We start from the raw sequence: 24,043 nt of genomic DNA, 5'->3' as shown, positions 1-24,043 counted from the left end.
TTTTCTTGTCTTCCACCTTTTACTTACTTTCTTCATTCTTATTAAACTTATTTAGTTTGTCATGACAAAAATGAAACTTTATGAAAGTCAAAAGTTAATTAATGACTTTTTTTGGTGGTTGGTCTGACTATCTCTTAGAGTGTGAGAGACAACATTAATAAAACTTTCCCCAAAAAAAATGTCGAGAAATCCTTCTCAAATCTTTTCCTCAAGGTTATAAGTCACGAGAACGAACATGACACGATGATGCCAAAACGTAAAGACTGAGAAAAAATACACTGGAAATGGGGCCATGTGGAAATGTTATTATCTTCAGGATTTTTTTTTGGCCGCAGCCCCTTTTCTCTGATGGCTAACGGAAACGCTGCCCACTAAAAGTTTGGCACGGCATTTTTATTTAGGATTGAAATAGACGACATGATATACTACGAAGTTAATCTGACATCAACCAAGTAAACAACTATTTCAGGATGTAGGACGAAATGGTATTGGAAGAGATTAAAAAGTAACATTAAATTATTTTCTAATTATTTATAGAAAAAGGTTCCCTGGAAAAAAAAATTTAAGTATTTTTTTTTTTAATTTTCTAAATTTAAATATCAAACCCATAGTAGCTAGATTTTGCCATTACGAGTGTGTACTATATATCCGATAAATCTGAACAAACTGAACGTTCGCGTCGTTGACTTGTGTTTGAAATTTATGAGGTATAGCAAAATATAGTCTGATATTATTGTTATGTTCTTCTTTGTTGATGCTTTTTTTTTTTTTGTTATTGTTTTGAAATTTTTTGTTCGACTTTTTGTACTAATTTTCATTTTGCTTTATTTAAATCATGTGCTTGGGGATGGATGTCGAGGAGAATCGTAGCCAACTCTGACGTCTATCAATGATAAAATCTTTCTCTCTTTTGTTGTTCTTTTTCGATTCCACCTTTCTCTTTCCAATTGTTTTATCGTATCATTTGGCTTTTCTTTTATCTACTTATATTGCTCTCCAAGTTCACTCTCTTGGAAATACCCTGTTATCAGCATAGGACAAAATGAGGTATATTGGTAAGCTTGAAAGGCAAGTTTTTCATGACTTTTTAATGGCCATTAAATCTATGTCATTTAGTCCTTTAAATCATCATCCATTCAAGGCTTCTCTGTTGTTTCTTTACTCTGTAAATTCCTGAATGATTTCAATTTCTTGAGATAAAATAATCTCTTAAGGTGTGTGGTTGGTTTTTCTCTGCTCTTTCTCTCTCTCTGTTTGCTTTAAATTTGACTTGCAAATATCTCACCAAATGGCAACCCATCAACACTCAAAGTCAAAGCCGAATCATCAATCAATCAATTTTTCGCATGCCTCCAAAATTCACATAAATCAATAAAAGGCGTTGCAAAAGCTGTCACAGCAGATCAAACGAAACAAAAAAGAAATGCCCAAAAAAAACGAGAGAGTGACTAAAACACCGAGAGAAAGAGAACAGACAGAAAATGTCAAATGTATTTTGTGGAAATGTGAGAGGGCCAGTCAGTCAGTCAGAGTCATATGTATGTATGTAGATATATTCTCCTCCCCACAAAACATTTTTCTCACATTCATCAAACCGGGCGTCGACGTCGTCGTGGTCGCTGTCGGCACATGGAAACACCTGTTCTCAGTGGGGCAGGTTGTGTTAGGTGGTGCTGAATAGTTTTTTGATAATTCTCAGGCAGACATTGACTTGGCAACAGCATTTGAAATCAATATATAGAAACAGAAATTATATTGTATTATATTTGTATATGATTTGATTTCAGTCGTTGAATTTTTTTTTGTCTGCGATAAGGAAACTAAAAGGTTGTACGGTTTGAAGGGGTCTGTTCATCAAAAAAAGAAGGCAGAAATATCAAACAACAAGTTAAATCCCTGCTTCGATCTATCAAGTTCTTATCAACATATTCGTGGAATCCAAAAATATCAAACTTTTGTCTTTTCAATAACTCAACATAGTTATAGTAATATATTTGAATTATCAAGAATACATATTTTATAAAGGATTGAAAGTACTTTACATACATTTTGGCGATTTAAATGTATTTAATTTCATCATCTGTGTGTGTGTAAAAAAAAATCCCAAGCATTCTAAAAACTTTCAGTAATAGAAACAAAAACAATTCCAGTTGAAAAACTGTTCTTTCATATGGAAAAATATGCACTTCCTCTTTGACATTCCCACATACATACACACAAAGAATTTCCTCATTTTTTGCATCTGCCGTTTAGACCATTTCCAGTTTGAGGCAACAATGTTGCTGACATATGTGCGATAGATAGACAAATAGATGCCTCCGACCCGTCACGCCCACCCATTCAACAATTTGAAACACAAAACTCGTTGAGTTAAATAGAAAAGCCAACAAAAAGAAAGAAATTTAAAAAAAGGTGCTAAAAGTGTTGGCGCGCAAAACCAACAACAAAACAAGCAACAAAAATTTTTAAACATTTCTTTTTTTTTTTGCAAATATTTTAGAGAGAGAGAGAGAGTTAGAGGCAGGAGAACATGAATTTAATTTAAATTCATTTCATTTAATGAACACGCATAAAACGAGAGAGCAATAACTAAACGCCCTCTCTCGCCTAGAAGAAATACAAAAAAATAAAACAAAAAAATGCCACGCGCAGGCGAGTTTATTTTTAAACAACAACAACGCATTATAATAAAAACCAGAGGGCCTAAATGATATTTTTCGGAACGAACCAATTAATACCCTTATGTTTTAGTCCCTTGTAAAAAATAGTTTCAAAGAATCTCCCATCGTATTTATCTTAGTCGGTTTGGATAAAGTTGGAAAGAAAGTTTTAATAATTAGTTTTGTTTAAGTTTTGAAATTATTCTTAGCCTTCATTGGGCTGAATGCTATTACATGGCCAAAGATAATGGTCAAAACAGATCATGATCAATAGAAAGTTCATTGAATACATTTATAATGTTAAATGGGATACAATAGCTCATTTCTAAACAATTCTCTGTTTGTTTACGAATTTATTCCAATAGTCTTTGGTATTTATGTATATACAGATTTGATTCATGAAAGGATTGAGGTCGCTTGAGTAGAGGGTCTGAATACCCCACAAAATGTTAATATGTTATAAAATTTTTCACATTTTTCATCTGTTGTACATCCAAAAAGTCTGTATTTCAAGAAATCCCGATACTGACAAACTGTTTGCATTGATGGCAACGAACCCTAACCGAAAATATTTACTAAATTCGCTAGAATATGCACTTTGATCTAATCTAAAATGTCTTAAATTTCAACTTAATAGTTACAAAAAATGACTACCTTTTAAAGTTTAAAACTTCCATTTTAATAGGCGGTTCTATCAATCATGTCTGCTTCTAGAAATAGATTTTCTTCTTAACATGGTAAACAATTTAGCAATATCAATATACTCCTTCCTTTAAGGGTATACAAACGGAAAAAAAGCCAACAATATGAAGAAAATAGTCACACATTGATAGGCGATGCTTGATAGCAACAAAACGAAATCAACGTCAATATTTGTGGCTATTTTTAGACCAAAAACCAAACGAAACGCATGACCGTTTGCCTACGAGTGTGCGTGTGTGCCAAAGAGAGAGAGAGAGAGAGAAAGAGAGACACTCATACAAACATAAAGTGGGGAGCATAAATGACTTGGGGAACAGCTACTAAAAAGAGAGGGAGATTGAGAGAGAGGGCATCTTTGCTTGTTGCAATGCGCCGGGCCGCTGATCGTTGCAATTACAACAGCAACAAACTGACAACTACTAAACCGAGAAAGAGAGCCTAAACGAGGGAGAGGCAGAATGAGAGAGAGTGGAATGCAAAAAGCTGTCTTCTCTCCTTTTTGGTGGTGGCTGCTTGTTTTGTGGGCGAGACGTCTTACAGACGCCCCGACGTCAGAGGCGTGGTGCTGTAATCGGGGAAGACGACGGCAGCGGGAACGTAGTTTTTGCTTTTTGTTTTTGTGTTTACAAAATTCGATCAGATCGTAGATCGTAGAAATCGATTTTCATTCGAATTACACATAATTTCACATTTAGTGGTTGGATGATATGCGACACGTTGTTTGAAATGGGAGTAAGCTATTTGGTATCCATGAATTCGAGTAATTGTCTATATCTACCACAGAAATAACCGATCATACAATTTAAGCAAAAGCATTCTTAAACACAATAAACGAGTGAGAGATTCTCTTCCTAAAAGAGTAAATAAACAAGTAAGGTTAGGATTCACTTCCTTACATTAGGCTTTCCCCGATCAAGTATCAAATGGCTAATATACTAATGTTAAGCTGTCAAAATAGTTTTTTAATAACTGCAATTATAAAATGTCTGCTAAGAAGGTTGCTAGCCTTATCATGAATCCTTTCCTTATAGACCGATAAGGTTAAGAAACTATATCCTTGTGAAAGCTAATAGAGTAATCTTATTAATAAAGGCACTTAAGATATCTTCAGATGGTCAATTTTTAAATTTCAGATGTCTTCAAAGATAATCTTTAAGCTTCTATATTTCTGAAAATTCTGATAGATCTACTATTCTTAACAAATCCTAATTAGGTCATTTCCATTTTACAAATTTGCTTATAATTGATTAAATTTCTCTACATTTTTGCCACTTTCTGATGATTGGATCGCATATCTAGAGACTCTCAAGTATCTCCCCTCTTCAAATTTCAATTACATTTACAAATTGCATAAGATGTGCACTCGCAATAAGCTGCATCACCTCATAAGTGCGGTGATGTTTGGTTATGTGAATAAAATGTAGTTGAAACTGGAAATAGTTTGATTTAAATAAATGAGTATATAAATATACTTTACGAAATCAAAACAAAAACAACAAAAAAACGCAGCTTGACCTTCGTTTGAAATTTGATGCATGCTCACAAGTAGATAGAGGTATGTGCTACTGAGTTATCCCCCCTGGGTGGCGCCACCACACCATATAAAATCACTTTAGAGGTAGAGAAAAGTAAACAACTTTCTAATTGATGAATGACGACAACGAAAATTCACTAGCCATGCAATAATTATATATAAAAATTGTGTATTTTGTAATATACAAAAATATATGAAACAAAAATGAAAGCAAATTGTATAATTATTGTAACAATAAATGTTAAACAGTCGCCAAATAAATACCCTTAAATTGACAAACAAATATAAGGGATGGAAAACTGAGAAGTCTTAAGATGGAGAAGAGAATCATCGATAATGATGACTAAAACATTAAGTGGAATCGGGAATACGCTTTAGGGATAGGTACAACATGGTAAGAAAGATTAACTAAATTAAGATCAAGGTTCTATTAAGTAATTTAATCTTGAGTTGAGTATACCTCAAACACCTAAGATCTAAAAACTGTCAAATATATAAAACAATTGAATAAAGAAAATCCAAAATATTAAATGTGAAAAAAATTACTGAAATCTTACCGCCATTCAAAAGTTTAATGGCCTGGGCATTTGCCCCAATAGTTGCTCTTATATAGACACTTCAACTAGTAGTCTAAATATTTCTGTATGAATCACATTACTGTTAAAAAAAAAACTGCTTTATCATAGAGAATATTCTGTTGATATGAGAAAGTTTTATCCACTTTCGTTTTCGCTTATCTAAATTAACCAATTGCATAATCTGTGATCGTGTTCCCTGAGCGGAGAACAAAAGTATCTAAAGTTTATGCGGAAAAATAAAACTGATGATAAGAACATCTTCATCTACATTCTTCTAGAGTTTTTACTACCAACAGGTGATTCCCCCCCACCCACACACACACACACCACCCAAAACACTATAATGACGTTAATTGACTTAATCTTTTGTTGACTTCTTCAACTCTTAGCCATTCTCCCCGGTTTTGTTGTCACAGCTGTTTTCTCACATTAATATCTATGTATTTTTTCTATTTGTATTTGAATTTTTGTATTTTTCAATTATATATTCAATTTTGTTCAGACAAATACAGAGAATACGAATTTTGCGATAAGAAACACAATTCAACGGAAGTGAACCAACAAACGCATTAATTTCTCTCTCTTTCAGGTTCTGTTAATTGGTTAATGGAATTTTTGATTTTCAATTTTCTTGGTTTTTTGAAAATGAAAACTCTTGTTAGTAGGTCAAAACCGTTCAACCTAAATGCGTCAAGGAAGTAGAAAAAATATAAACGGAACGCCGAATACTTATATCTTATTTTGGCACATTTTAAAAATATGTTTAACCTTGCCTGACGGCAAATAAACATACATACATAGAAATAAGCACATGAATACATATATATTTTCAATACTTTTGAAATATCTGCAAAAATCATATCATGAAGGACAGACAATGCGAACGAGAATGTCGGCGGCGTCTGTCTTAATATAACAAGTAATGGATTTCTAGATATCAACTAACAAACGATTGTTGAACATTAACAACATTTAGGAAAACATTTTATTATCAAAATTAAAATTTGAAAGAACAATTGAGTTCAACAAAACTCTTGAGATATGATCAAAAGCAATTCAATTCGATTCGTGAGAAACTTTTGACCTATGAAACAGATTTTGAACATACAAAGAGATGAAGCAGAAAAATTTCATAAATGATGGATAATTCGATTGATACATTAAAGATTGGCTTCAATACAGAATTTATTGATCAAATTTTTATTCTAGGAGATCTAGCTTTGTCTTTAAGTGGCGTTACTCGATCATAGTAAACTTTTTATACTTTTTATTCGTTAGATAAATCTCAATGATTGATATATTTCAAGAAATTGTGATTGTGTTTCAGGGAATCGAATAGAGGACTTTCTTTCTTTTATTTCAATCAAGCTGACATTATGAGAACAAAGTACCATGAGAAAGTCTTTAACCTTTCTTTATCCTTTAAAAAGGTCTTAGACTTCAAGATTGGATAAAAAAAAATCTCATTTCATCCTAAAATATATAATTGTAATAAAGATGTAAACGACAGTTTCCAATTATTAAAGAAATTTTAAAAAAAGATAAAGATTTTCCCTATGTAGCAGTTCAAATTTAGAGGCCGATTTCATGCCAGCAAAATATTAAGTTTTAAAAAAAATATGTATATTTTTAGTTTTTATTTCAGTAGGTGAAATACAATATAAAGAAGAGTTTTCGCACAGGTGTGAAAGTTATGAAACTTGTCTGTCTCTCTTCATTTCTCTGTCTCTTTCCGTGTGTGTGTGTCTCAATACTCTATTGCACGACTTTGACATAGATATTTGGAGCTGATTCTATACGTTTCTATGCATATATAATGAATCAAATAAGAATGTTTTCCCTCGTTGTGTGTCAGTAATTGAGGGAATATATTTTTCGGAAGTTGTTTAGAAGAAGCAGTAAAAAAGAGAAGAGGAGGTCGGCCGGTCGGTCGGTGGGTCGGTCATTGAAATAGAATTCTAGAACAAAGTCGGTCAATGCCAAACTGACATATGACTACTATAACTGTATGAACGATTATTAATTGGTTTTTGGTCACAGGTTTTTTCTTTCATGTCAAAAGAGTACATACAAATACATATACAGAATTAACAATATGTTTGCCATGGGTTTGGTTATCAAAAAGAAAAGAAAAATAAAGCAAAAAAGATTATGCGTCATTGCAGTTCATTGCCTTTCTCCATGAGTCTTTCTCTCACTCACGTTGTGTCTCTCTTTGAATTGCAGTAAATCTGTCGATTGAATTGAAACACAAACGAAAAAAAACACAAAAAATTAAATAAATAAATTTTCGAAATGCGGAAAAGATTGTCTTCCCTCTACACTCCTTTCAATATTCTGTCTCCTCCCCTTGTTCTTCCCTTGTTGGGATCTTTTTCTTCTTGGGTGCCTGGCAAACAAATTATAAATGAAACGAATGAGCACAAAGAGTAAGGGAGAGAGTGAGATGGAGAAAAGGGAGACACAGACAGTTATAAACGCGTGTTAGACATTCCCTGAATATAATGTTGGGTGGAGATAGAGATACATACGTGCCGGAGGAGGAGGTACGGCTGTTGTCAGTTGGCCAAACATTAATTGGGGCTGGGTCTTGTTCTGTATTTTGCAAATATTCTTTCAAGCGATGACAACATTCTTTCTGGTGATAATTTTTTTCTCAAATGCCTGACCGGCTGGTTGAAACCGTTGAATACTAGTTGATTTTGTCATCGAATTTGCCCAAGGGTCATTTAATAGAGGTCACCATATTAATTTTATACTACAATATACCATCTGAGATCCACTTTTTCATGCAGAAGAGAAACGAGAAGGGTGGAATGGAGCACAGAAAACCATTTGCCGGTGTGAAAATAGGAAAATGACTACGAAAACCAGTAAGAGTGGGTAGAAAAATCTAACGACTTGGCAATACCCTAGTATTTAGTATGAAGGTACTAAGAAACAAACTTTAACAAATGCCGTTTTAAATGCAATATATCTAAATGATTCTTAAAAGATCTATAATGATACTCGATTCGATCATACCCCATTTATTCATTAAGGGTTCCAGAGTATCAAGAGTGATGTGTTTTCTGTTTGGATGTTTAAAAGTTGTCAAGTGCAAGTTGTTTGGTAGTTGCTTAGTTCACCAACAGACACACAAATTGTCAGTCAGATGGACAGACGGAACAGGCGATATGTATGCTAAAACAAACTAAATTTCAAAAGAAAAAAATTAAAAACTGGGGCGTCCTTCAGAAAGGGGATTTTAAATCTCTGATCTCTTAAAGCATGAGCAATTAGTCTAATGCAATTACTTTATTGGCCTAGTCGAAGGTAAGGAGTTCTGTTTCATTTATTATTATCTGAGTTATCTCTTCTGTTACATTAAATAACCTGTGATTTTTCCATATGATTATTCAGATAAATATTTTCAAACAAAAAGATACATTGCACTCTCTGTAAGAAGGAATGATTCATATGCATATATAATAAATGAATAAACACTTTTTCCTCCCCTTTTTTTTTTTGCATTGGAAGTACGACCATGGGAATTACATTACTCATACGCCGCATTGACAAAGTGGCTTTGGCTCCTGTCAGTTGTTGCTGCTGCTTCATCCTCAGCTTCTTGGTATTGGTCTTCGTCTTGTTGTCTTTTTGTGGCTGGTTCTTGTTGCTGTGCGGCTATTTTTAATATGCACCTCCCCAAGCCACATAATTCATTGTAATTTGCCTTTTGTACATTTTCCAGTTGCAGCAGCAGCAACAGCAAAAGGAGTGTCAGAACTGATGCCACTTGACTGGAACTATGGGGATTGGATTGCTGCTTCTCCTCCTGCTTGCTAGCACACGCAAATGAGCAATCAAATGAACATGCATCTTACTCTCTGTATCTCTCTTTCTCTGCCTCACTCTTTTAGATTTAATCATTTTTGCTATGCATTTTGTAGTTTATCAATCAAACGCAGAGACATAATGCCCTCTTCACTTTCCCTGCCTATGACCCATTGACTGTGTATGTGTGTGTGTGTGCGTGTGTGAGTCATCATCAATGTCGCCTGTCTACTACTATATATTTCACATTCATTGCCCTTACAAAATGTTGCAAACAAATTAGTCATCAAATTGACTAAAGACAAACAAAATAGTTTTGGACACCAAACAGAAAAAAATTATAGTCAAACTCAATAGCAAGTTAAAACAGGGCAGAAGGTCATACGCTCAATATAAACCAAATTGTTAATATACAAGTTCTAAGTTATAATATGTCGACTTCAATAAGATACAATATATGATGTTGAAAATGTGAGTCTAAAAACTTGTGGCAAACCTAAAGAGTTTTTTGATTAACAAAATATAACGTATACTAATATACACCAAAATTTAAAAGAAACCCAATGTGTTTTGTCTATTATAAGGGGTGTTAGATAATGCAATATAACCGAAATAAACCATAACGTGTTTTCATAGTTAACCGCATAGGTTAGAAATTTATAGAAATAGATACCATTGTTTAATAATAACGAGAATCTAGGATCTCGACAATACGTAATAATCAGTGCACATACAAATGGTTTCGGTTAATCAAAACGAAATGGTTTTTGGCAAATTTTATAATGGAAATCAACTACCTTGGGTAAACTGAAACAAACATACTCGAGCTCAATCAAATCAATTGGTAATATTCTAAAATAACAATGAAATACTTCACCTAGTCGAACAACCGAAATAAAATGCAACGACAAACTTATCGTACTTAGACTCCCTTTTCCGGCAAATTTCTAATGCAAAACACATTTATAGATTTCGATTAAAAAAAACAAATGACTAATATATAGTATTCATGTATATTGCTAAACAATCTAATCAATGCGTCACAATGATAATAGATGAATAAGAATTCATTTAATTACTCAATATTCAATTCAAAGAAACAATTTTGGCTAGGTTAAACCAAGTCTAAAAAGAAAAGGAAATGGGGAAAATAAAAACTATTTTTAGGCTTGAGTTGAAAACGCTGTTTGGACAAGTTGGAGAGCTTTAGTGCCTCCTCCTCCTCCTAATAATCTCTTTCGTCCGTTAGGTTTTTTTTTGTACGTTTTTATTTTTACGCAGATTCAGGTTCGGACTTGAACCGCTAAAGTGCAAACACGCGCGCGCCGTGCGCTGCTCTCTTAAACAACAATTTTGGTTGTTGTTTCTTTTTTTGTTTGCCTATTTTATTTTTATTTTTGCAAATTGGGTTTTATATGTGTTGTATGAGCTATGAGCTTGTTCGTTGACTTCTCCTTCCTCTTTCTTTCTGTCTCAGTTGGCTTTCCTCCCTCTCTCTCTATCTCTATCTATCTCTTTCACACTCTCTGTCTAGCTATCTGTTGGTTGTGGCCGCCTGTGACGGGTCGCCTCATTATAATAATTTATTTAATAAAAATTCATCAATGAAATTAGTAGAGAAATTTGCGCAGGGGGGTCGGGGGATTGTAGGGCGGTGCGGGTGGGGTTCGAAAGTGGGATTGGTTTTGCTTATATGGGTGGGTGGGCGGTTAGAGCGCAGTTTTTTTTTTTTTTTGTTGTTTAGTAGTTTATTCAAAGCCAACACGTGCGTGACCTGAAAAGGTCGCTTCAATTAAGCGCACTTTAAACCGTAAATATAAAAAAAATTTGCTCAATTGCTTATACACTAACAAAAAAGAAAAACTGGAATACTTTTTTTTTTTAGAAAACTAAAATCTGAAGGTTCCTCCTGATATTTAGTACAAGGAATTCAATACGAACCAGTGTTGGACAATTTAGGCAAACTCTTCTCGATTTTGATATTGGGGGATCTTTTTTATAAAATAAAGTGTAAAAGCCCTTAAAAATGCCTGTGAAGGCATATTTTGATTAGTTGTAATGCAATCTCCAACACTTTTTTCAAAATTGACAACTCTGTTTTATCATAAGTTCCACGATCCCTAAACGATATTGACCTTTCAAAATAATTATTAACTTTAGAGTAGACTAGAGATCATTTCATGTAGTTTTTGACTTTCCTAATCATTTCTTAATAACTCACAAATTGGATACGTTTATAATATATTTCCCATCTCTCTGACGAATTAGCTTTTTCCGTAAGAACCTATTCAGATCTTTTGCATTCCCAGACTTAAATATTAAGCAACTCAACGACATTTCATTTTCGTCAAACCCAGTGTAAAAAATTCTAAATGATTTTAAGCTAACTAAATCATTTTTATTTGGACTTACCTTTCAGTCTCGGATTCTGCATTTGGCTGCTGTTGTTGCAATTGTTGCATTTGCTGCGATGTGCTCGCTGTTGCTCCAGTTGCAGCTGATGTTGATGTTGTTGCTGCTGCTGCTGCTGTTTCCTCACTACTTGCTGTTGTCGTAGCTGCTGTTGTTGTTGCTTCCATGATATTTAGATTAACATTACTATTATTGGCACTAACACTCGCGATTGCTGTTTGTTGATCGATTGATGGTTCCACCACCAATTGTTGTTGTTGTTGTTGTGGCTGCTGCTGCTGTTGTTGTGGCTGCTGCTGTTGTTGTGGCTGCTGCTGTTGTTGTGGCTGCTGCTGTTGTTGTGGCTGCTGCTGTTGTTGTTGTGGCTCAACTAATGTTGCTGGTGCACTCTGCAACGTTGCAGTTGGGGCAGACACTGCTCCAGTTGTTGTCGCCGTTGTTGCTGGTGATGGTATATGTGAGACAATGGGTAACGTTTGTCCCTGTCCTGTATTTGCTGTGGAAGTATTTGAAGTTGGTGGTTGTGGCTGTTGCTGCTGTGGCAGCAACTGTTGCTGTGGTGCAAAATGTATGTTTCCATCAATTTGTGTGGCATTCGCAGCAGCAACGGCAGCAAATGTTGGTGTGGTTTGAGTGGTGGATGTAGGAGCTGGCGACAAGGGTTGTTGTTGCTGCTGCTGCTCTATATAGCTTGAGCTCAACTGTACTTCATTTATTGAAGCAGGAGTGGGTGGAAGGGGTGCTGGAGCATTTGTGGAAGTTACTGCAGTTGTTGCCGTTGCTGGCGCTGAACTTGTCGTATTATTATTATTACTGGCACTGGGGGCAGTGACTGCACCACCAGTCCCACCACCGCCACCAGCCACATCGCTGCCATTGGGATAATTTGGATATGGCGTCGGGGTCACCTCCATGGCCTCTTCCCGTTGCTTTAGTTGCTGCAATGTTTGCTGCAATTGAATGGCTGCATTTCGCGCATAATCCAAAGGTACAGTCTGTCCATGTTGTGTTTGTGTCTGATCTTGTGTATTATTTGTAGGCGTTACCGATGACCCAGCATTGGCATTGACATTGTCGAAAATCTGTTGCTGCTGCTGCTGCTCCATTTGTAATGGATGTATGCCATGCACCACAGTGGCTGGTGCCGTCATTACACCACTGGGTGGGGCTTGCAGCCCAGCTGCCGCTGCTACTGCTGTGGGTAACTGTACTTGCTGCTGCTGTTGTTGTTGTTGCTGCTGATCACTATAATTCCAATTGGCATCTGTTGAGGCGGCTTCCAAACCGCCACCTAAATGATTCTCATTGAGTTGTGTCGGCGCTACAATCATGCTTTGAGTGGTTTTATGCTGATGATGGTGCTGCTGATCCTCCGATGTGGACTCCGACACAGTCTTTTCATTGTTATTGCCACCCGAGTTGCCACCTGAATTGCCACCACCATTATTACCGACACTAGAATGATCTAAATAGTCCATACACATCCAACGACCGCGTTTAAAGGGTTCAGTTGATTCAATTTTTACCACTTTGAAACGTTCACTACGATGCTGAGATGTCTCTTTACTGTCATCTTTCTTGTTTTTAGCACCACCCGGATTGGCGGCACTGACCACATTTATGATATTATCCGATGAGACATTAACCTGAACGTTTTGCAAACTTGACCCAGGATCGACCACAACTAGACCGTATTGTGAGCTAGTTGGTATGACCGGAGCATTGGTATTTAATGCATTGTTTGCATAATAGACTTCCTCTTTGGAGAACGATGTGTCCTCGGACATGGAGGGCGTTTCATTCTCCAGATCTGTGATACGACTATTGTCATCCGTATGAGATTCATCTAAATCATCGGCTGATTCATCGCCAGTATCACCGCCAGCATTTACACCGCTAACAGTTGGATGGTGTTTGGATGGATGACCCACAGTCACGGAGGTGATTTGAAATGAAGAAGTCGTCTTTGGTTTGCGTGTGTTTCCACCACTAGGTGCTGCTGCTCCACCAATATTTGCTCCAATAGCTGCATTAATGGATGAAGATGGTGCACTGGCAGTGGTTCCTGCACCCCCACCACCACCACCATTGCCTGCGGCACCTGTTGAGTTACCGCTGCTATTATTGTGATGATGATGGTGGTGATGGTGATGATGATTATGTTGATGTGGGTGATGATGATGCTGTTGTTGCTGTTGCGTCTGTTGTGTAAGAATAGTGGCACGCACTGCTGCAGTACCTGCACCACCACCACCACCGTTATTATTGGGTGAACTAGCCTTGGTACTACTCGCACCGCTAGTTGTAGTTGTTTTCGGTGCCAACGATGTAGTGGAAGTGTTTGTCGTATTATTACTAGCTAAACTCGAACTGCTAGCGGTACGCGAAACTGTGCTTGAATCCACTGTAGAATTTCCACCACCGCTACCGACGCGACTTAGGGCATTTAATCTTAAACTTTCGCTAGTCGTACGTTGTAAGTTGTGTGAAATTTGATAATTTGTTGATGAAGCAGCTGTGGCACTGCTGGCAGACGTTGGGGAATGATAAGGATAATGATGATGATTAGTACTATTGCCCAATAATGAATTGACCTTGGTCAACTTTCGTACACTGCTGCCAACGGTGGCATTGCCAGCAACACTGCCACCGGATACGGTGGAGCCACGCGATGTTGTTAGCAAAGAATTACGCCTTTGGGCGGCGGCAACTCCCGACGAGGCATTTGTCGTCGATTGGGGTTTAAATTTGGCATTCAGTTGACGATCAAACATGTTGCTGATTGTTGATGAAGTTGTTGAGGAAGTTGTTGCTGCTGAGATAGATTGATGTTGTTGTTGTTGATGTTGCTGCTGCTGTTGTTGTTGCTGGTGATTTTGTTGCTGATGTTTTTGGTGACCGGAATCTTCTTTGCTATTTGCTGCACTTTGATTCTCGGCCATAATCGAAATGGTTTGCAGCTGACGTAAAGTTTTCAGCAAATAATCCAGGATTGCTGAAATTGCCTCCAATTGGATTATTTGTTGATAGGTTTAATAGTATTTTAATAATTGTTGGTGTTGGTGTTGTTTTTGCCGTTGCTATTGATTGATAAGCAAAAAACTGTTCACTATTGTTGCTGTTCTATTTGAGTCGATTTGCCCACTTCAAAAATGAAACTTGCCACCGATATTTTAGCCAAACGACGACGACGATACATAGTGACGTGACAATACGACAGCTCTTCGTCACTCTGCAACCCGGCGAGACACTACGACGACGACGACAAACATTAAACAAATGGAAAAAGAAACAAAAAAAAAAAATAATAAGACGCAAAAGGAGGGTGGAAAAACACTTAAATATTCTCCTCCTTCTCAACACACACACAAATTATATTGATATTAATTTTCCGCGTTTTATAAGTTGACTTCAGTGCAATCCTTTTATTAATACAGAATTATACTTTTTAACAGCGCCATTCAAGCGCTTTTCGAGACTTCCCACCCGGTTGTGGGGCACGGATCTTTTTCACGACGCACGCGCAACACTGCTGCAACACTTAAGAGGCACAAATGACGACGATTATAATAACGACGACTATGTTGATGATGATGAAGATATTTACGTTGATGACGAGACACACAGCTCAGCTGTTGTTAATTTGTTTTGGGTTAACTAAGAATTTAAATTTAATTTTGACTAAAAATTAAATATATTCATAACTTTACACTATATTCTTATTATTTGGTTTCCTGTTGGTTTTTTGTTTAATCTATTACACACACAAATAATTTAAAATTTATTTTTCGTTGAATTTGGGACTTTTTCGTCAGGTTTTACTAGCAAATTGCCGTAAATTGTTGAAATTTTCAAATTCCTATAAAGAAAGGGAGAAAGATAGAAAGGAAATATAAGTTAGTTTCATTTTGTAAACATATGAAAATTATTTTCAAATTTTTATTTACGAATCCCAATTTTTTAAACTCAAAAAAATACAAGATGCTGAAATATTTCGTGGAAAATGACTTGCTAACTAAACAAAAACTTGTTGATTAGCATAAACCTTTGAAAATTAAAACGGCCATAAAATGCTAATGGCCAATCAAAATATTAAATTTAAATTTAGCCACTTGTATTCTTTATTCAAAGAAGCTAAAATAAATCATTTCCAAAACGCAAATTCCATAACACAATATAAATATTTTTAATTTTTCTTTGGGAAGATGTCTTTGATTTCTTCATTTCATTAAGTGTGCATTAAATCTTAATCTAGTTAAGCCTTTTTGTCAGCTTAGTTAGATTTGCTAACTGCGTAGTTATTCTTATAACGACAAAACGATGATGATGATTTTTTGTTTTATTATTATTGATTTCATGTACGTCGTAGTTTTTTGTTGAATTAGTTAAGTGCTGCTAAATTAGAATGGTACGGAGAGGTTTATTTCCAAAAAAAAAAAAAAAAAACAAAGCATTTTCCGCTCTATCTCTTTTTCTCACTGTGTGTTTGTGTGCCTCTCTCTCTTTCTATTTCTCTCTTTGTTTCTGTATTTGGCATATTTATTTTTTGCGTTTTCAATATTTATCTTTCTCGTTTCTTTTTGTTTTTTCTTTTATTATTTAATCGATTTCGTTTACGGAAATAAGTGCAAAAAACAACGACAAAAAAGTCGGGGGAAAAAAAAAACAAAGTAAAGTTTGCAAACATTCGCGTGCCCGAGGTTTTTGTCTTTGTTTTTTTGTATTTGCTTTTGCATTTGTTAATAGCCGTAAAGAGTTTTTGGGTTTTTAGTTTTTTTCTGGTTTGGCTTTTTGTCGTTTCGACGATCATTCATAAATTGCGTGAACTTATGTTTGAACTCTGCGTGTGTCCCCCGCCTGAAGGCACACAACAACAACAGCAACAAGAACAACAAACACAATCTAGACCTTGATGTAGCGCAAAATCCTCAACTCATTACCTATTAGGTAGGTAGAAAACGAATTATCAATTATAGGTCAACACTTTGAGAGTCTATTGGCCTTGTTTTTGTTTGGTACCCACACAAAGTTGGCGTTTTTTCTAATTTGGCACAGGTGCTAAACAAATTTGGCAAAAAAACAAACGATCACTAACCATTAATTTGCAAAATATAAATAAAAAAAAAAATCCCCAAAAAGTTCTACGACTGATTTGAACATCATCTCCAAGATATCTTAATGGAGGGAAATATCCACTGAAGAAACCAAATAATTCGAACCGAACTTTTCAGAACCGGGGGCAAAACTTGTCCTGAGAGGGTTAAAAAAATTAGCATGCATAGGACCTTGGGAAATTAAAAGAGGCTTTCGAATCCAACGATATTCCTCGTCAATTTTAGACCAAAAATGATTTAAAACGCGCAAATATTTTGGATTTTGCCATCTTTTAAGGTTGACAACTATCAGATCACATATTTGTTGCTCTTTTTTGGTTTTACCCCTAAACATTCTACTTTGACGAAACCAAACTGAACTATAGTGGTTCTATCTCATTCACTATTCTTGATTATAATCAAAAGTTAGAAATAAAAAGAAATGAATCAAAAGAAATCAATTCAAACATCACTAATTGCACCTTACGTGGCCTTTTTAAAAGTTATATTCAGGAAATCTGCGGAGGTTTTATTAAATTCAACGATAAACTTAACCATTTTGAAGTCTTTATGTTAAACAAGATTTATTCCTACACAACAAATCAATTATTTCCTTGGACAATATTAAAAGGAGAATAATAAACAATCTTAGCAAGACAATTCCACGAAATTTTTTAAGCTAATTTGTATGCAATTCATATAGGCAAGTTTAGTCGATGTCAGCAATAAACTTAACCAGTTTGAAAGGTTTATTGCAATAGAACTCATTTGAGAGCCGGTAGTTAATCAGTTTAGTCGAAAATATGTTTAGGATAACTACAGAGAACCACCTTCAACTCAAATGTAAATAAACAACAACTTTAGTCTGTCTTCTTCCCTGAAATTAGATGTAATCATGAACCAAGCTAAATGCATAATTGACAAACAATGCAAATTTGAGAGTGTTAAGCACATAAATTGCGTTATACAATTTACAAGTATCTACTACTAGTGTAATCTATTGTTAACTACTAGCTGGCTGGCTGCTCCCCGACTATTAGTCATTTTGTGTGATTTTTCTTCGACCATTTTACTGGCTGGTGCTCATAAAACTCTTTCAATCTCGGAATTCATCCTTTCAGATGCACCTAACCCATAATAATCAAAGTATCTTGTAGGTGCCAGATTTTGCACACAAAACAGATAAACTAGGCACAGGTGGTGGGGTGGGGGAGGGTTGGAGGGACATTGTGGAGCACAAAGACAGATAGAGAGAGAGAACCTATACAAACAGTAAACAGATGAAGAAGAATGTGGAAGAAGGAAAAGAATAAGAGGAGAATACGAAAAGTGCAGAAATGCAGACAAACTAGAGAAGCAACAGCAAGAAGAACTAATTGCAACGACAAAAAGGCATAAAATCGATGAACCAAAGGCAACAACAACAACAAACTTAAAGAATGAGGGAAAGAGAGAGAGTGACAAAGAGAGCAAGCGAGAGAGAGAGAGCAAGCGCTTTAAACAAATTGACAGAGAGAGTAAGTAAGTGAGCGTGAGAGAGTCAGGACGAACAGGCGGAAGGGAGGGAGTCTATGGGGGGCTCCCTATTCCTTTATCGTTAGCTTCTTCTTCATCCTCCATCTAGTTCATCTCTGCTTCCTAAAACGTGGGCGCCTACAAGTGGGCGGGGGCCTCTCGCATACCGCAAAATAGCAGAAAATAAAAAAAAGTTAAATCAAATAAAACATAACAAAAAAAAAAAAAACAATTTGCAAATTGGCAAAAGACAGCAGAGAGAAAACAGCTTAAAGAGAAAGAGAAACAGAGAGCGATGGAAAGCGGGCTCTCCCAATCTCTGTCTCTCTTCTGCTCTCTCTCTCTCTTTCTCTCTCCAACGACAGCTGCCGGTAATCAATATTGGATAAAAGAAAAAGCAAAAAATTAAATTATTTTGCAAATATCGAAATTTTTATCCAAAAAAATTAACAACAAAAATTTAATTTAAAACAAAATAGACTGAAAATCAAAAAAAAAAAAAAACTCTTTGCCACACGGAAATGAGTCAACAAAGAGAAAACAAGAAAGCACGAAATATAAAAAGGAAGTACCGACGAAACAGACAATAAGAAAAACAACAAAAAAAAAAAAAAAAGAAAAAAAAACGGAAACTGCAATGAATCGGGGGTACGATCAATTAGGAATTTCGAACTGAAATAAATACAATGTATTTACATTTGTATATATGTATAATAAACTGAAATAAAATTAAGCAAGTAAACATGTCAAGCCCCCTTGCGAAAAATTTGACAGACTGGCAACTCTGTCGCTTAAGCAGGAAGAACTGTTTTGTTTATTAAAGGATCAACACTGAAACAATGATCTTAGACTTGATTGATCACTTGATCTACGAAGGAACTAATTATAATGATGGGCTATATGTTTTCATAATATTTTATATTACATAAACAAGTATAATTCATTCTATTCAAAACTAAGGTCAGGAGATATAAATAAAGAAAAATTGTTTATGGTTCCAAATATATTTCAATCAATAGATCTGGCAAACCCTTAAGCAGACCTATAAATTTGAAAGGATGAACGGATACAATCAAAGCATGGTTTACTCCGAATAAATGAATCCGGGAAGCCAAATGAATAAGTTCATGTAAATTTTTAGAATTTAAATTTAAAGAATTCATGTTTACATACATATGTATATTAAACATGTCAAAGTTGAAAATATACTAGCTATCTATGTATGTGACAGACATGGACGTGTACCTTTGGCTAGACAAAACTCTTTTCCCTCAGTCAAAACAACCAAGATCTGAAGCATTACATGGGGAAAATAAATTTCTGATATTCCATAATCGCTGATAATCAAGCATTTGTCATCATTATAATCTGATATGATATGGATTTCGTAATATTAATGCATCATATAAATAATGATATCATTTTATTTCCTCTAGTTATCTAGTATGCAGCAATATGCAAAATTGGAAAGTTCCGAATAACGTCTCTGATTCTGATTCATGTTCAGAACCCTAAAGCATATCAGTACAAGATTAGAAAGAAAAACAAAACACATCTTAACAAATGGATGAATAATTCAATACTAATGATAAATACCTATAGAATTATTAAACTGAGATTTTTGGCGCTGTACATAGTCAACAGTCGGCAGAAGCTTTTCAAAACCGATTTTACCGCGATTTCCAACAAGGCCCAAAGGTTGTGAAGTTTTCAAGTAAACCTAAAACCAGTTTTGAAAATCTTTTGTCAAGGAGATTGTCTAAAACACAGTTGAGATCCTTCCACAGAAGTTAGTAACTTGTGTTTGGAAATCTTTTAAATATATTTGTGCTACATTAGACTAACAATGGTTAGTTTAATTTATTTTCCATGAGGTTACCAAGTTTTTTTTAGATAAGTTATCCATATTTGTATATCCAATTTGTAGTTTTTTCATAGATCAAGCACACTCAACACAGTTCAAATTGGTATTTAAGTTATTTATTTTTACACTGATTGTCACTTGGTTCAAGAATTTTCATATTATTTCATATATCTTCGAACTTTGTAATTATTTGGGAACAACTGTCTTTATGTTTTTCTTAGAACCATTTTTGTATAAAGTTCAATATTTTGTATTGGTTTTTAGTTGTTGTTTAATCCAGTTTGTGTTGAAAGAAGTCCTTTTGAGGTATTTAAGAGCCGTTAGTTACTTTGAAGAAACGATCACTTTTAGTTGAAACAGAATAATGGCAAAGAAGAACCTTTTGAGATAAACTCAAAGGGTCTAGAGTTCTTGGGAATCAATAAGCTCTTCTTCTATATATGTCAATATATAGGTACATATAAATAGGAAAGTTTTAGTTTATGTGCATAAACCAAAACATATTATATTACGAAATTGGCAGAAAAATTAGTTATCGTTTACATTTTAAAATAAACAATAATGATGCAAACAAAACAAAAAAGAATCTAATGTAAAGAAACAGCTGATTTTATAAACAAACAACAACAAGCAAAACAAAAATAATAAAACAACAATAAAGAAGAAAAGAAAACGAAGTTGGATCAGTCAGCAGCAGCTGGAAGACAGCAAGAAAGAAAAGTGTAAAGAAAGAGAGATAGAGAGAGAGAAAATCTATAACAAAAACCAGTAGGAGTAAAAGGTGCAAAGTACAACAGAAAAAAATAAAAATAAATGCATTAAACACAATTATTCTTGCACTGCACTGAAAACACTTACACAGTAAATTGAAATGACTTTCTTTAACTTAATTAAATTGAATATTTTTGGTTACTTTATTTTGTAAAAAATAAATACGTTTTTTTTTCGTTTGCGTTTTGCTAATCGGACAAAAGGAAGGTAAATGACAGTTTTGACAGTTGGCTGGTTGGTTCCACACATCGAGAGAGCCACCGCGGGAAAGAGAGAGAGTGTGAGACAACAAGTACGTAAGCAAGAGAGTAAAAATTATTCAGAGAGCGAAAAAGCGTGCATGAAAGATTCGCAAAAAAAAAAAAGAAACGAAGAAAAATTGGCAAAAATTTAATTTTGCAAAAAGCTAAATGCTCATAGCATCAATTGTTGTTGCTTTATTTGTTTGTTGTTGTTGTTATTGTTGTTGTTGTGGTTGCCGTAAGCAAACATTTGGGTTATTCCTTTGGTAAAAATTAACGCAATATAAAAAATAAGGAAAAATAATTGTATTTCTAACTTAATTTCCGTATAAATTCTGCTGCGACTAACACTCTCTCGCACACACACACACACACACACACACATAGTGGGAGAGAGACAAGAAGAGAGCCAGAGAGACGGCGCTCTCTCAGTTAGTTTGTCGGCAATTGCACACAGTTTTCTTTCCTTCTTCTTTTTGTCTCCTTTTTTCTTCTTATGCTATTTTTTTCTTGTCACACTTCTTTTTTTTGCTGTTTGTTGATTTCTTTTCGTTTTGTTTTTTGCAAATAAATTAATTTTTCAACGTATATAAATTTTCCATTCTGCTTTTTGTGCTCCGTTTTCTTACTCACACACACACACACACACACACAAACGCATGCACACAGCCAGCGAAATACACGCACACATTTATGCTCTTCTCTCATGCATTCACACTCACACACACACACGCCGATAAACTCAACGCACACGTCACACACACACACTCTCACGTACGCACATACGAAATTTTTTTTCTTTTCTTCGATTTTTCTCTACATTTGGCTTGGCGTTGGCTTTACCAATTTAATTTTTAATTGCAATTTGTTGTTAAATTGAATTGGCGTATTTACTTTTTGCTTCGATTGCTTTTGCGGTAAAATTTGTTGCTATTTTTTACTCCGCGAATAACAGAAAAACCAAAAAATACACTTCTTCTCTTCACCTTGAAAATTGTACTAGAGATGGCAACCACCAATTAGAGATGGCCACTATCAATTAGAGATGGAAAGCCATCTGTGGTCGATGAATTCGACGATTTGTTCTTAGACACCGAACCCTTGGTTTTCTTCTTATTTGTAGTATCCTGTATTTTCCGTAAGGAATTTTGATTTTCAGCATTTTGGTATAAGATTATTGGATTATTGGATCAATATAAGTTTTGTGCTTTAGCCAAAGATAGCATTGCATTGTTACCAAGAAATTAACCACATCTTTAAAGAGTTTAAATATTTTGGTATTACATTCTAATCGTTAAATAATAATAAATAAATAAATAATAAGTAAATAATAATATAAAACATGTGTTTTCTCCCAGTGCAAAATTCGCCGCGAGCCTTCAAATCGCCTTAAAAATTGATATTTCGCCGGCTCCCTGTATTTTTTATCCGGTCCCCACTATTTTATGAATTGTCGCCTCCCGCTATTTCTCTTCACATTATTTATACCCGCCCTACCCACTATTTATTTTCAGTGCTTGGCGCTAAAAATTCAAATTTACCTTTTTATTATTACTTTATATTACCACAATATTCTTTAAGTATTAACCGAATTTTCGGTGGTTGTTGTAATTTTTCGATTAGCAGTTCAATTAAATAGAAGATTTTGTCATAAGTTTTCGTACACAAACATAAATGTGTTATTTTTGTTTGTTTTATTAGCTTTTTGTTACATGGTTAGGTAATTATTTTACCTTTAGTTAGTATTTCTTTCAAAAAAAATAACTTCTGTTAAAAAATTTTATATCCGAAGCGGCAGTTTAAATAATTGGTAATCCCTTGGAAATACCTTACAAAATATGCAATGGGCCAACTTGTATGAGGCATTAATGCTGAATGCCAGCTCTCGATTACAGGAAAATTACAACAAAATTTAAAACAAACTCAATATTAGCATCTCGTAGTTATCGTCCATTTGTTTTTATTTGATGGGCAAACTTTACATTTTTAGCGCCAAATACTAAACTTGAGTAAACGTTTACCAACACTTTCGTGCTCAGGAGAGAATTTTCTGCTCAACTGGATAATTAAATATAAGAGAGAGAAAGTGGAGAAAGTTTCTCCTTCTTTGTTGATGCGTCCTCTCCGGCTTCGGTTATTTTTATCCAGATAAAACGGTGAGAGTCGAATAAAAAGAAAATTACATGCCAACAACAGATGGCGTTGTCTAGTTGCTCATTGACGCCATCTACTTTTCGTTTTAAGTCATATACTCCGAAAAACGTTGTTTTCAAATATCGGCACTTTTTTCTATAATTATAATTCGATTATGTTTTGATTATAAGCCCTTTGAATGTTGGTACACGTTTTAACCCCTTACTTTCTTACCCTTTCGACGCTAGCGCCAAGTGATCAATTCGTTTGTTTTCTAGTTGTGGGTCATCAGTCCTCGTTTCAACTATGACCGATTACAAAGCTGAATATTTTCAATTCTTTTATCTTGGTTATAACATATCGAAAAATCAATTTCTTAGATTTTATTTGTATTTATATAGGTTAATATTGAAATCTAAAATCAAGTGTCAAGCAAAGGTTTTCCCAAAGGACTTGAACTTAGACGATATTAGCAACCTTGATTAAGGTAAGGTAGTCCAATAACTGAAGGCTCAAATTAACGGCTCAATGGCTTAATATTGACTCATTCTTTTGCGATCAAGAATATATATACTTACATACATAAGTATATAACTCCGTGGGTCCGAAAACTCTTTATAAACAAATGACTGATTAACCACTTTAGAAGCATTTAATATAAACAGACTTTTGATAGAACGTTTTGAGAATTGGTGTAAAATTTCAATGAAAATTTGCAATTAT

At 34.8% G+C, this 24,043-nt stretch overlaps 1 protein-coding gene across 3 annotated transcripts in view; it reads right to left on the bottom strand.

The window, feature by feature from the left end:
- bun (bunched) overlaps window positions 1-22,190 on the bottom strand; it is a 121,076-nt gene extending 98,886 nt beyond the window's left edge. The window contains exons 1-2 of one of the 3 annotated variants that reach the window (XM_068295046.1): window positions 22,082-22,190; window positions 11,703-15,561 (exon numbers count right to left, since the gene is read on the bottom strand). In XM_068295046.1, the coding sequence (XP_068151147.1) occupies window positions 11,703-14,644 (2,942 nt within the window). In that variant the 5' untranslated portion in view covers window positions 14,645-15,561; window positions 22,082-22,190. The remainder of the gene's footprint in view (window positions 1-11,702; window positions 15,562-22,081) is intronic. The other 2 variants (XM_068295048.1, XM_068295047.1) reach the window with 2 other exon arrangements.
- Window positions 22,191-24,043: the final 1,853 nt, after the last annotated feature.

This window comes from Drosophila tropicalis, unplaced genomic scaffold (assembly GCF_018151085.1).
Source record: "Drosophila tropicalis isolate 14030-0801.00 unplaced genomic scaffold, ASM1815108v1 contig_845, whole genome shotgun sequence".
NCBI classification, from domain to species: domain Eukaryota; kingdom Metazoa; phylum Arthropoda; class Insecta; order Diptera; family Drosophilidae; genus Drosophila; species Drosophila tropicalis.
The sequence above is the reverse complement of the archived record's forward strand: the minus strand, read 5'-3'. Positions and strand labels throughout refer to the sequence as shown.